This window comes from Rhinatrema bivittatum, chromosome 4, assembly GCF_901001135.1.
Source record: "Rhinatrema bivittatum chromosome 4, aRhiBiv1.1, whole genome shotgun sequence".
NCBI classification, from domain to species: Eukaryota; Metazoa; Chordata; class Amphibia; order Gymnophiona; family Rhinatrematidae; genus Rhinatrema; species Rhinatrema bivittatum.
In genome coordinates, this window is record NC_042618.1 from 188,727,539 (window position 1) to 188,740,171 (window position 12,633).

General features: G+C 43.4%; 1 protein-coding gene across 3 annotated transcripts in view; it reads left to right on the forward strand.

The window, feature by feature from the left end:
* The window catches only part of RFT1 (RFT1 homolog), a 79,634-nt gene extending 67,559 nt beyond the window's left edge, over positions 1-12,075 (forward strand). For all 3 annotated transcript variants that reach the window (XM_029599413.1, XM_029599415.1, XM_029599416.1), the window contains 2 exons: positions 336-585; positions 11,512-12,075. In XM_029599413.1, coding sequence (XP_029455273.1) covers positions 336-585; positions 11,512-11,676 — 415 coding nt within the window. In that variant the 3' untranslated portion in view covers positions 11,677-12,075. The remainder of the gene's footprint in view (positions 1-335; positions 586-11,511) is intronic.
* Positions 12,076-12,633: the final 558 nt, after the last annotated feature.

Below are 12,633 nucleotides of genomic sequence, written 5' to 3' on the forward strand. Positions count from 1 at the left end.
TCCTGGCATCATGTTACAGACTGTAAAGCACCTCAAATGTTATGTTCACAAATGCTTTGCAATTCTCTGTTTAAAATGGGGAAATTGTATTTTTGTTTATATTAATTATATTATTATTTTATATTTATTTTTTAACTAAAAAGGGCTGCTTGCACCATGTGCAGAAATCTGCTTTTGTATGATGCACGAAGCAACACTCGATGCATTTAGAATTTAGAAAATCAAAGGATTGGCTTGCAGGAATGTCTTTTGCATTTCAGTACCAAATTCAGTTGCACTGTAATTAATAGATTTAAATGATATGCAAAGTTAACCACTGTATATTTTTATTTCAGATATAATTTGGTCATGTTGGCTTTGTCTATCACCTTTTTGTGCATCTCCTACTACTTGACCCATTGGCTGGGCAGCATGGGCTTCATTCTTGCAAACTGTTTTAACATGGGCCTTCGGATAGGACATAGTGTACACTACATCTACAGATACTACCGCGAGAGCTCCTGGAGACCTCTGATGGGTCTGCTGCTTTCACCATGGTTAATTCTGGTTTATCTTATCTGTGGAGTTGTCACAACATTTTCAGAGGTATCTTCCGAATTTGAAGATGATATAATTTCAAAGCATAACATTTTGTTTATTCACATAAACCACCCCCATCTGCTCTGCCAACCTTTCTCTTTTTACTTATGTTGTGTAATCCACTGTCTGTGAGGATAGTGTTGTTATGTGTTGCTAGCAGAAGTCTGCTATTCCCCATTCCTTTATAGTGGTAAAACTGTGACTCAGTGGTAGTAAATCAGAATCTCTTCTCAAAACAATACTGTCTTTCTACCCCTTCCAACTCCCTCTCAACTCGCAAATGCCTTATCTGCTTTCCCCTCCCCTCCATGCTTTATGTTAAGCTAAACCTTAACATAAAGCATAAAACTTGGGGAAAGTTTTTCAGCTAAACTTTCTTACTCCTTGTGTCATATGGAATAGCAGAGGGTGGAAAAACTGAGTTGGTGTTTGGCTACTTTGGGAAGGTATGAATCCAGAATATGGAGGTGTCTGGGTTTATTCTCAAAATCAACAAAATAAAAACCCAGGCTGAAATTTCTGAGTGATTAAAAAAAAAAAAAGGAGGAAAAGACTTCTTTTTCACACAACACACAATAAAGCTCTGGAATTTGTTGCCAGAGGATGTGGTTAGTGCAGTTAGTGTAGCTGGGTTCAAAAAAGGTTTGGATAAGTTCTTGGAGGAGAAGTCCATTAATGGCTATTAATCAATTATACTTAGGGAATAGCCACTGCTATTAATTGCATCAGTGGCATGGGATCTTCTTAGTGTTTGGGTAATTGCCAGGGTCTTGTGGCCTGGTTTTGGCCTCTGTTGGAAACAGGATGCTGGGCTTGATGGACCCGTGGTCTGACCCAGCATGGCAATTTCTTATGTTCTTATGTTCTTATGACACAATGGGGGTAATTTTCAAAAGGATTTATGTGCGTAAAGGTAGCCTATATCATAGCAATTTTGAAAAGCCCATTTATGTGCATAAAATATATTGACAATTCAGTAGCATCATAGCAATTTACAAAAGCCCACTTACGTGTGAATAAAATGCATTTATGTGAATAAAACCCGGTTTTAAACATGTAAATCCTTTTGAAAATTAACCCCAAAATGAGCAGCCAGCACACGTAGTGGTCAACTATAATCCTAAGTCATAAAAACCTACTTACTTTTCCTTTAGATGTGATAATAATAATGTGGAAGAAACAAACCACTATATAACACTTAAACCAAAAGTGACTATTTCAGAAATTTAACTTGTATGTTGCGGGAGTGAATAAATTGGCTTGATATGCTGAACCAATGTGGCACACGTTTCACCGGAATGGCTGCCTCAGGTATACGTTGTCAAAATAATTGTACAGAGAAAAATGTTAGCATAGGTGTCAAGAATATTCCACATTCTTACTGTAAATAACACCCACCTCACGCAAGAGTGATTTTCTAACAACTCCAGAACTTTCAGTGTGATTCTTTGTCTATTCCACAGCTTCCAAATGCTAACAATTTGCATATTGTAAATATTTTCAGGTCCGAGTTTAAAAGTTCCCAACAATGGGGCCTATGCTGTAAATCAGCGCGGAAAATGGGCGCTCAGTGTTGAGCACCCTCTTTCGTAACGCGCACCCAGGAGAGGTGGCTGTCAGCGGGTTAAGAAAACGGATGCTCAATTTTACAAGCATCTGTTTTCCTAACCTGTGCACAGCCACCTGATAGCCACCTCTCCTGGGCACCTGCTGCCAAGGAGGCGCTAGGGGCGCTCATTTGTCCTTAGTGCCTCCTTGGCAGTGCGACCCCTCATTTAAATAATCAGTCTGTATCCTGGGCAAGCATTAATTTCTGAGCTTAAAAATGTGCGGGTCGGGGGCACATTTTTTGGGGGGGATCTGGGGGAGAATAGCTAATAGCCTGATCAACATGCATTTGCATGTGATGAGCGCTGTTAGTTTCGCAGAGGGTTGGACGTGCATTTTGGACGCACTAATCCCCTTATAGCATAAGGGGTTGTGGACACACATCCAGCCATGGGTTAAACAGTGCACTCGACAGTGCACTATTTTGCATCGGCCCCAATGTGTTACTTGGGTCTTTGGTTGCATTTTTTTATTTTTATTGACCAGTGGGATTCCTGTTCATACCCCAGATCAGTCCATGGGTTTTGCCTCCCTACCAGCCTCATGGAAACAGAGAAGAAAAGCTTTACTGATATTGCTACTTATGACAGTGTGCCACCTGTAGTCTCTCCAGCAGATGGTAGAGGTTCAAATCCTACAGTCGGATGATGTGTGATGTAATTTGACTCCAGGGAATGCTTAGGTCTGCGAAGGCTATCCTGGTCGAGTATAGGTGAGCAGAGGTTCAGTGGCCCTTGGTGGTGTTCTGCCTGGAGAGAGATCTGAAATCTGGTGGTGCCGGTTCCCTAATTTCTCTCCATGGTGGGTTCCACTGTGGCTCCTCAAATTAGCTGGCAGGGAAGTATTTTATTTATTTACTTTTGATTTTAAGTTTAAAAGTTAACAGTTTATTTTTATGGCTGGAGAATATGTCCATCATCTCAGGGTTGGGTGCGATTAGTAAGGTCCACTTCATAGTCAGCGCCCTCGCTAACTACGAGCAATTAAAGCAGGAGGCGCCATGCTACTTGCTCCTGCTGAGAGCGGGTTGAGGCATCCCATAGCACCATTATGTACACTTCTGCTCAGCGCAAGGAAGTTAGTGTATCGGAGCCATTGTGATTGCTCTCGCTGGGACAGGGAAGGAGTCCCGCAGCGACATGGCAAGTGTTCCCACACAGCATGAATAGTGACAGTTTGACAGCGCCATTGTTACTGTTGCCAGGAAGAACAGGGAAAAAGGAGTTAAAGGTTCTCTGCGCCATGGTAAAAGATTTGCTGTACCATGGTAATATCTACTGCTGGGAGTGAGAAACAGGAGTCCCGTGCCATCAGGGCAAGCGTTTTGGCAGCGCTATGTTTGATGGCTCCTACTGGGAGTGGGAAGAGAAGTCCTGCAGCACCAGGACAACTGTTCTTGCTAAGTTCAAGCACTTAAAATAGGGCAGCGCTATTGGATTAGCTCCCGCTGAGAGTGGGAGGAGGAGTACTGCGGCACCAGAGAAAATGTTTCTGCTCAGCAGCAGCATGGAATCGCTCCCACCATTAGCAGGAGGGACTGATTCTGGTGGCGCCATTGCAATTGTTCCCACCAATACGATCGCTCCCGCTAAACACAGTAAAGCAAATGCTGTGGGGCATACTCTGCACGTTGTCGCTGCGGGACTCCTTCCCTGTCCCAGCGAGAGCAATCACAATGGCTCTGATACACTAACTTCCTTCCGCTGAGCAGAAGTGTACATAATGGTGCTACGGGATGCCTCAACCCGCTCTCAGCAGGAGCAAGTAGCATGGCATGCAGGAGGGAGATTGCTATTTAGGACCCGGAGGCTGATATGCAGCCAGTTGTAAGAAGGTGACAATTTATTCCCTGTCGCTCTTGAGGGAGTCCTAAGAGGAACAGGACTGTCGGCTATTTTAAGTCTTTCTTTCATTTGTTATGAGGAAGGTTTAAGGCTGGTTGTGAGATCTTCAGATGTCCCTGGGAGGAGGTTTGGAGGGCCACAGGATGAGACAGGCATAAGTTCTACTATTCAGCAATTTAAAGGTGATTTTCTGGGGAACCCATCTATTAGGAGTTCTGCTGCTCTTGCACAAGGCTGTGACTCCCAATAGAATTCCATTGAGTCTCCCAGTTATTCTTCCATTGATGTGTCCTACTCTAGAAAGGGACATGGATTAGATTCAGGCTTCGGAAAAAGTTCCCTGAGAGAGCCTACAGTTGAGCTCATAGGGGCAGCGAACCAGGCAGGGCCCCTTTGGATGAATGGGTGTTCCTTATGACAGAGGGTGGCTCCGTAATCCCAGTCTGGTAATTGGAAGGCAAGGGGTTTGCCACTTACGATTAGACTGAAATGAGGTATGGTGCCAGGATATACTCTGTTTGGTAGCACTACCAAAAATGGGTAAGTTCCTTACTGGAAGGAGTTTCTTGGGCAAGCAGAGGTACATAGCGGCAAGAAGTTATTGTCCAAGCAGGGGCTCCTCCTCCCACAGATAGGGGTCTGGCAAGGTGTAATCCTTTCAAGAATAATGTAGATCCACCTGGGGAAACCTTCAGTCAGAGGTCAAAGAAGGAGATGCAGAGGATCCCATCTTCCCCAGGAGTAATAGGGGCACAGCTAGCCCTCTGGTTGTTACAAAGAATGGACCAAGATTAACAGTGGACCTGTGGGTGCTAGCAGTCCTCAGGGAGGGCTATGCCTTAGTTTGCTTGTCCGGTCCACGAAGCTTACATAGTCTCCCCCTTATATCTCCATTGGCAAACAAGAAGCAGTTCACAGCACGGTAGTTTTGCTGTAGCTTTTGGAGGCAATATTTCCCTTACCCTTAGGGGAGCAGAGCAAAGGAAGATATTCTATGTACCCTGTGGTTCTAAAGAAGGAAGGTGCCTATCTGCCTATTCTAACGTTCCAGAAGATGGATATAGCCCTGAGGGTTCCGTGTTTCTGGACACTCTGATATTGCAGCTGGCTATTACGGCCTTTCACAAAGGGGAAGTTCTCAACTTTGCTAGACATCGTGGAAGCATATCTATATGTTCCCATTTCAGAGGGCACATCAGAAGTTTCTAGAAAGTTCATCAAGGTGAAGGTAGTAGGGGCCACAGAACGTCTGAGGGGAGATTGGGTGCATCTCTATCTTGACAATTGGTTAATTTAGACGAAGTTGAGGGAGTTCTGTTGGCACGAAGTTCCACGAATCATGCAAATATTGCTGTCTCTGGGCTGAGTACTAAATTTGGCAAAGAATGACTTGATTAAGATTCAGTCACTGAAGTGTCTGGGGGAGGGGCCCCACTTTATTTCCAGTCTTGGCAGGATGGTCCTCCCTGAGGGAGAGAGTGTTGAAGTTGCAGGCACAGGTCCACAGGTTATTGCATCTTCCAGTTCCCAGAACCAGGGACTAATTGCAGGTCCTGGCTCTTATGGCTTCTTCTCTTGGCCTAGTTCCTTAGGAGTTCGGGCATATACTACCTGTTTAGAGGGTGCTTCAGGCCCACTGGCTTCCCTGAGTCAGAAGAGTTCCTGTGTCGACTATCGCTACAAGGAGTAGCCAGATCCAAGCCCCCTGTGTGGCTTTCTCGGGCCAATTTGGTGCCGGGGTGGAATTGGAGATCCTGGTTTAGGTGGTAGTAACCACCAATGCTAGTTTGAAAGACTGGGTGGGGACCTAACGGTACAGGATCAATTATCGTTGGAGAGGCTTCATGGGCTATCAGTCATTTAGAAATGAGAGCAGTTTGCAAAGGCTTTCATTTCTTCTGCAGTTGTGCAATTGAGCAATGAGAGTCCTGTCTGGCAATGCAGCAGTGGTAGCTTATATCAACTGCCAAGGGAGTACCAAGAGTCTCATGGTGTCTTGGCATATCCAGAAACCATGTTGCTGAGTGGAGCAATACTAGCATGACTCTGGCATCTCCTGTCACAGGCATGGACAGCATTCAAGCAAACTTGCTCAGCTGGTAGATACTGGCTTCCAGAGAATACAAACTGGCAGAAATGACAATGACTCCTGATTATTGTGGGTGTGCAGTCCTCGATGGGACTTGATGGCACTGAAGCAGACCTCCATAACACGCCGCTTTTTCAGTTGTAGGCGAGAGGTTGCAGCGGAGTGCCTCAACACTCGCTCTCCAGTAGCTGTCCTGGATTCTGTTGTAAGTAATCCCTCCTTGGCCCTTAATGGGAAGGATGCTAAGGCAAATCGAGACTCACCCAGAGAGGAAGTGACCCTCATGGCTCCAGAATGGTCACTTAGGCTGTAGTTCACAGATACAGTAAATCGGGTGTTGGAAGACCTCTAAGAGTCGGGCATCTTCCGAAGTTACTTCATCAAGGATCAGTCTTCTTGCATTAGGAGACTTGCTTTGTCTCGTAGCCTGGCCTTTGAAAGAAATCATTTGCTTTGAAAAAGCCATTCAAAGGAAGTCATCACCATGTTACTACAAGCTAGGAGACCTTCCACTTCATTGACCTATGTAGAGTGTGGAGAGTTTGTGAGACATGGTGTCTCGGGGAGGATATTATGCTCTTTGAACATCGATGCCTTGCATCCTGGTTTGTTTTTGCAGAACGGTCTTTCAAAACAGCTTCCAAGCAATTCTCTAAGATTCCAGGTGACAGCCTTGGGCTGCTTTAGCGATAAGGTACATGGGGTATTCTTGGCTTTGCATCTGGATGTGGTTCGGTTTCTTTGAGAGGTGAAGCATTTGCATCCCCCAATAAGGCAAGGGATTTCTCCGTGGTACCTTATTTGGTGTTGCGCATTCTCAGTGGTCCTCCATGTGAGCTGTAGAAAAAGCATTGCTGAAGGATTGTACATTAGAGGCAGTCTTTCTAGAGGTGATTTGTTTGGGCAGGAAGACTTCAGAGCTTCAAGCGTTGTCTTGTAGGACTCTTTTTCTCTTGTTTTCAGATGATGGGGTGTCTTTATGCATAAAGCCTTCCTTTTTGTAATGTTTGCCGCTCGTGGGATGGCCCTGTAATTGGCTGCACTCACCTTGATGGCCACAGCCATAACCTGTGACTGGGATGCCAGCATGGCCACCACGCCTTCCTCCGGCATGCACTCGCCCGATGACCTTGGCTATATCGGGCCCACAGCAGAAAAGAGCCGCAGCATCCGTCAATGACGTCAGGATTTTTGGCACTATAATAGGGCCTCACAGACCTCACTTTGTCACCTCAGCAATAGGTCCCTTGCTCGTTCATGCCTGTGTTTGGTCTTGTCTCGCTCCAGCTTGGTCTTCAGCCTGCTTCGCTCCAACCTCGTCTTCAGCCCTGCCTTACTCTCATCTAGTCTTCAGATTTGTCTTCAGCCAGCCTTGCTTTCAGCAAACCTTGCCGTCAGTTAGCCTTGCCTTCAGCCAACCTTACTTCAGCCAGTCTTGCTTTCAGACGTGTCCTGTACTGCTTGTTCTTCTGTCTGGCCCTTTCTGTTCTCTCGTGTCTGTCTTACCCATGTCCTGGTATCTTGCCATGCTTGTCTCTTGGTCTTGTTCTCCCTGTTCCCCTGAATCCTGTCCTTCTGACTAGTCCCTCTAGTTCTGAACATTGACATATTCTTGCTTGCCATCTAGATCCAACCTTAACCTTGGACTTTGATCATGCCTTGTCTGCTGCTTGCCCTGACTGCTGTTGGCACAGACCTTGGGGCTTTACCCGCGAGATTGTGCCATAGCAAAAAGGGCTCACACTGTTCATTACACTTTTTACTGGAAAGAGTATCTGTTTTTCACCTCAGTCAGATGGTGGAGTTTCGGAATTTGTTCTGCATACGAAGGACCTTCACTTGTTGGATGTCAGTCGGTTACTATTGTGCTATTTGTAGGTCACTGACAGTGTTCGGAGGTCTGATCACTTTTTCATTCTGATTGGTGGAACGAATAAAAGGAATAAAGCTTCTAAAGCTACCATGTCATAGTAACTAAAGGAGGCCATTGTTGCAGCCTATGTTTGCATAAGCCTCTCATTTTCCGAGGGACTACAGGTCCATACTATAGGGCACAGGAGGCGTCCTAGACCGGGGGTCAGTTGGTTTCCCCTTGGAAGATCTGTCAGGAGACAACCTAGTCTTTACTGCAAACTTTCACAATGCATTACCAACAGGATGTTTGAGTGCCAGAAGTAACTGGTCTTTCAGATTCCCACCCAGTTTAAGGGAGCTTGGGTACATGCCATGCGTCTGGACTGATCTGGGGTATGAACAGGAAAGGAAAATTGTTTTTTACCTGCTAATTTTTGTTCCTGGAATACCACAGATCAGTCCAGAGCCCTACCCTCTCCGGAAAGACTGCTCTGTTTTCCTTGATTGAATAGTAAGAAATGCTTTTTGGTTTGGGAGTTTGCAATCTCCTGAGAAAATGAAAAAGCACCAGGTCAGGGGCTCGACATTTCCCCTGCTTGTGTTGGGGGGGGGGGGGGGGGGGAGTTGTTTAGGTTTAACTATCATCTTGGTTTGGGTACAGGACATAATGAGGGTCTGCAGGTGGCCCGCTATGTTAAGTAGCACAGTGTCAGTAAAGCTTTTATTCTCTGTCTCCATCTGCTGGTAGGAAGGCAAAACCCATGCGTCTGGACTGATCTGTGGTATTCCAGGAATAAAAATTAGCAGGATAAGAACCAATTTTCCTATAAAAGGATGACTATTTAGCAATATGCATTCAAGTGTGTGAGTTACTCATTTGGAAGCTGTGTCACTTTTGGTTTGTATTATGTAGTGGTTTGTTTCTTCCAAACTATGATCAGAGCACCTAGGCTCCTCCAATCCTGCAGCCCTGGGAGAAGCCGCATAATTAAATTGTTGTTGCATTATTGACAGCCCATCTGCACATTCAACAAACTTCTAAGATCCCCTGCTGTGTGATTGAAGTAGCTAAACAAAGCCATATAGTGCCTGCAAGACAGCTTCAAAGCCGTTCTGTCTCAAACTACAAGACAGAGCTACATGCTAATTGGCTCTCTCTTAACAGCCAGTCAGCATAGCCAGAAAGCTGTTCACTGTCACTAGGACACAAGCTGATTTAAGAGAGAAACAGTCCTCTGTCTAGACCCAGGATTCATATTGCTGCTGCCATTTTCTGATGAAGATTTAGAATTGCCTGCTCTCACTGCTATACTTGCCGCTGCTGCCCTGAATCCAACTTTGAGGTATGTATTATACTTTGAAAATTATTTTTGCTGCTTTCCTTTTTATTCATATAAATAAATGTCATTTTATTTGGAGTATTTTTATCTCATGTCCCTTTTTTATTTATTTTTATCAGTATTTACTGTAAATGTATGGCAATGGCAATTTTATTCTTGTATTCCAATTTTCAAGTACACTTCAAATAGTGTACAATATAAATTAATATAAACAGCAATAAAAACAATTTATTTTTATTTAAACAATTTATATTCCGCTGATCCTCAAATCTCAGTGGATTACAGTATTATGTAGTATAACAAACCCTACTGATGCTGAGCGTAGCTTCAGCATACATTAGCTAATATAGTCAGAAAGACGACGAGGATGTTCTCAGGAAAATACAAAAAGAATGGTTGCACTGAACTTCAATTCAGAATAAAAGTGATAGAGCACAGTTAAGTTTGGAACTTATGTTTACTTGATGAATAGTTGATTTTTATAAATGGTGCATTTTGTATATGGTTTAAATATTGTTTAAAAATGTGAATGTTTTCAATAAAATCTTGACTTTTTTGCATAGACAGAGCTGTGAATCTTTAAAAAAAATTACTCACATTTGCCACATAATTGCTGCAGAATTTTGAAAAACCTGCCCTAGAATTTGCTGACCCTTGCTCCAGAATCTTGAAAATTCTGCTGCAGGAAACTGGGAGCTCTGACTATAATTATCCCTTTTAAAGAAAACTTAGAGGTTTTAATGATTTATGATCATAGTTGAACACTACGGGGTAGATTTTCAAAGGGGTACGGGCGTACCCCCCGAAAACCTACCCCAAACCCCCCCTGCGTGCGCCGAGGCTATTTTGCATAGGCTCAGCGGCGCGTAAGTCCCAGGGCTTGCATGGAGGGGCGTGTCGCGAGTGACGCGGCGTTTCGGGGGCGGTGCCACGGGTGTGGTTTCGGCCCAGGGGCGTTCCGGGGGCATGGCCGCGGCCTCCAGACCAGCCCCCGGACCGGAACATGGAGCGTGGCAGCCGGCCCAGCGCGCGCAAAGTTACGCCTGCTTCCAGCAGGCGTAACTTTGCCGACAAAGGGGGGGGGGTTAGGGAAGGGAAGGGAAGATGCGGGGGGGGGGGAGGTGGAGGGAATGGAAGCAGGCTGCCGATTTTGGGCAGCTTTGCGCGCGCCGACCCCGGATTTTAATGGATATGCGTGGCTAAGCGCGTATCTATTGAAATCCCGCATACTCTTGTTCGCGCCTGGTGCGCGAACAAAAGTACGCATGTGCGCAGATTTATAAAATCTGCCTCATGTGCTGGCTGCTCAATTTCAGGGTAATTTTCAAAGGAAAATGTAAATGTAACATACTATTGTACCAATTTTCAAAAGACCATTTACCCACATTAAGGGTGCTAAGTGCAGGTAAGTGGGCTTTTGAAAATTATAACATACTATCCTTATAATTTTCAAAAGCCCACTTACCTGCATTTAGCACCCTTAATGTGGGTAAATGATCTTTTGAAAATTGGTACAATAGTATGTTACATTTACATTTTCCTTTGAAAATAACCCTGATTGTGTCATATGAAGTTTTCTTCCTTTTTCATCACTCACCTGGGAATTTTAAGTATTTCAGCCTGGATTTTTATTTTATTGATTTTGGCCATTGGAAGATCACATCTAATTGGGTTGTTAAACAGTAACGCTACTGAAGGTGATTGTTGAGTAATTATCTTACAAAGTAGCTAGCACAGTGAGGATTCTGCTCACATAGATAATTTTCAAGGGAGTTTCGTGTGTAAATGTAACATACTTTTGAACCAATTTTCAAAAGCCATTTATTCAAGTAAAGTACACTTACGCAAGTAAATCCTATGGACAATTCAGTGGCCTATATTGTAGTAATTATCAAAAACCTACTCGAGTAAAGTGTATTTATATATAAAACCCAATTTTAAGCATGTAAATGCTTTTTAAAATTGGGCCGTAAGGTCCAAATTATAGAACTTGAACTATAGCTTTCCTCCAAACAGAAGTCATCTTTGAATATGGCAATACAACTTATCTATACTAGAAATGCAAACCTGTTGTACTGTGTAAGAGTGGTAACTAAAAACATGCCAGACCGTACTGTTAATTTTGTGTTAGAACATTAACATATTCTAACATCTTCTCTCAGTAACTAATGTCTTGTATTGTTTTTCTTTCTTTCAGGCCTCGCTGTGTTGTGATAAGGGCTGGCTTGCAAGGCTCGCACACATTGTTGTGGGATGTGTATGTCTTATGGTAACTCTAACCACAGTTGTGTTCACGGAGACTAAGCTAGTTCATTTTATTAGAACACAACTGCTGTCAAGATACACCAAAAAAGAAACATAAAAATATTAAAAACAGTAATATATATATTGTATATAGGGTAAATAGTATGGCTATTGATATATATTTTGTATACACATACACATATTTGGATTTATTCTCATTTGAACAAAATTTTGTTTGAACCCTGAAAGGAAATTTGTTATAGCATAAGGTATTTTCTTACCCTTATTTTGTGGATACAGGCATTCCTGTGGTTTTTTAATTACTTTATATGAATGAAAACAAATTTATGTTAGTGAGCAAGATATCTGCAAGAACTGAAGAGGGAATGAAACCACAAATCCTCCCAGAGATGTCACAAGTTGATGATATTAGCCATGCTGCTACTGCTACTATTACTGCTGCTTAACATTTCTATAGTACTACTAGGTGCACACAGCACTGTTAGATGATGAGAGATGGTACCTACTCCATGGAGCTTACAATCTAATTGAGATACATAGACAAGACAAATAATTTTCTAGTAATGACTTATGGGGTCATTTTCAAGCACTCTTCCACACTGTTTCATGCACAGAAATGGGGGTTTATTAAACTGCCTGCCCGATGTTGTGGGTAAACTTGCTTGCATGCATCCTTGTTCACATGTGAGTCTACCCACAGTTTGTGGGGACGTTCCCAGGGGCAGAGTTTTCACTTCTGCACACACTTTTTTGTTTTTAAAAATGATGCATGTAAACTTACACAGGAAATTTACGTGCTCCAAATAGCAGGCATAACTTACGTGGGTAATTTCAGTGGGATAATTTCAGAGCAAATGTATGTGCGTACATTTCCTTTGAAAATTGGTATAAATTATGTGTATATTTATCGTGTAAGTTACTTGTTATGTTACAGAATTACCTTCTAAACTATTAACAGTAATCATGGTTTACCATCTTGAAGCATGGAGCAAGTACTTAGCAGTTCCATCCTACCTCTCCTCTCTTATCTCCCCCTAAACCCCTCCTCATGACC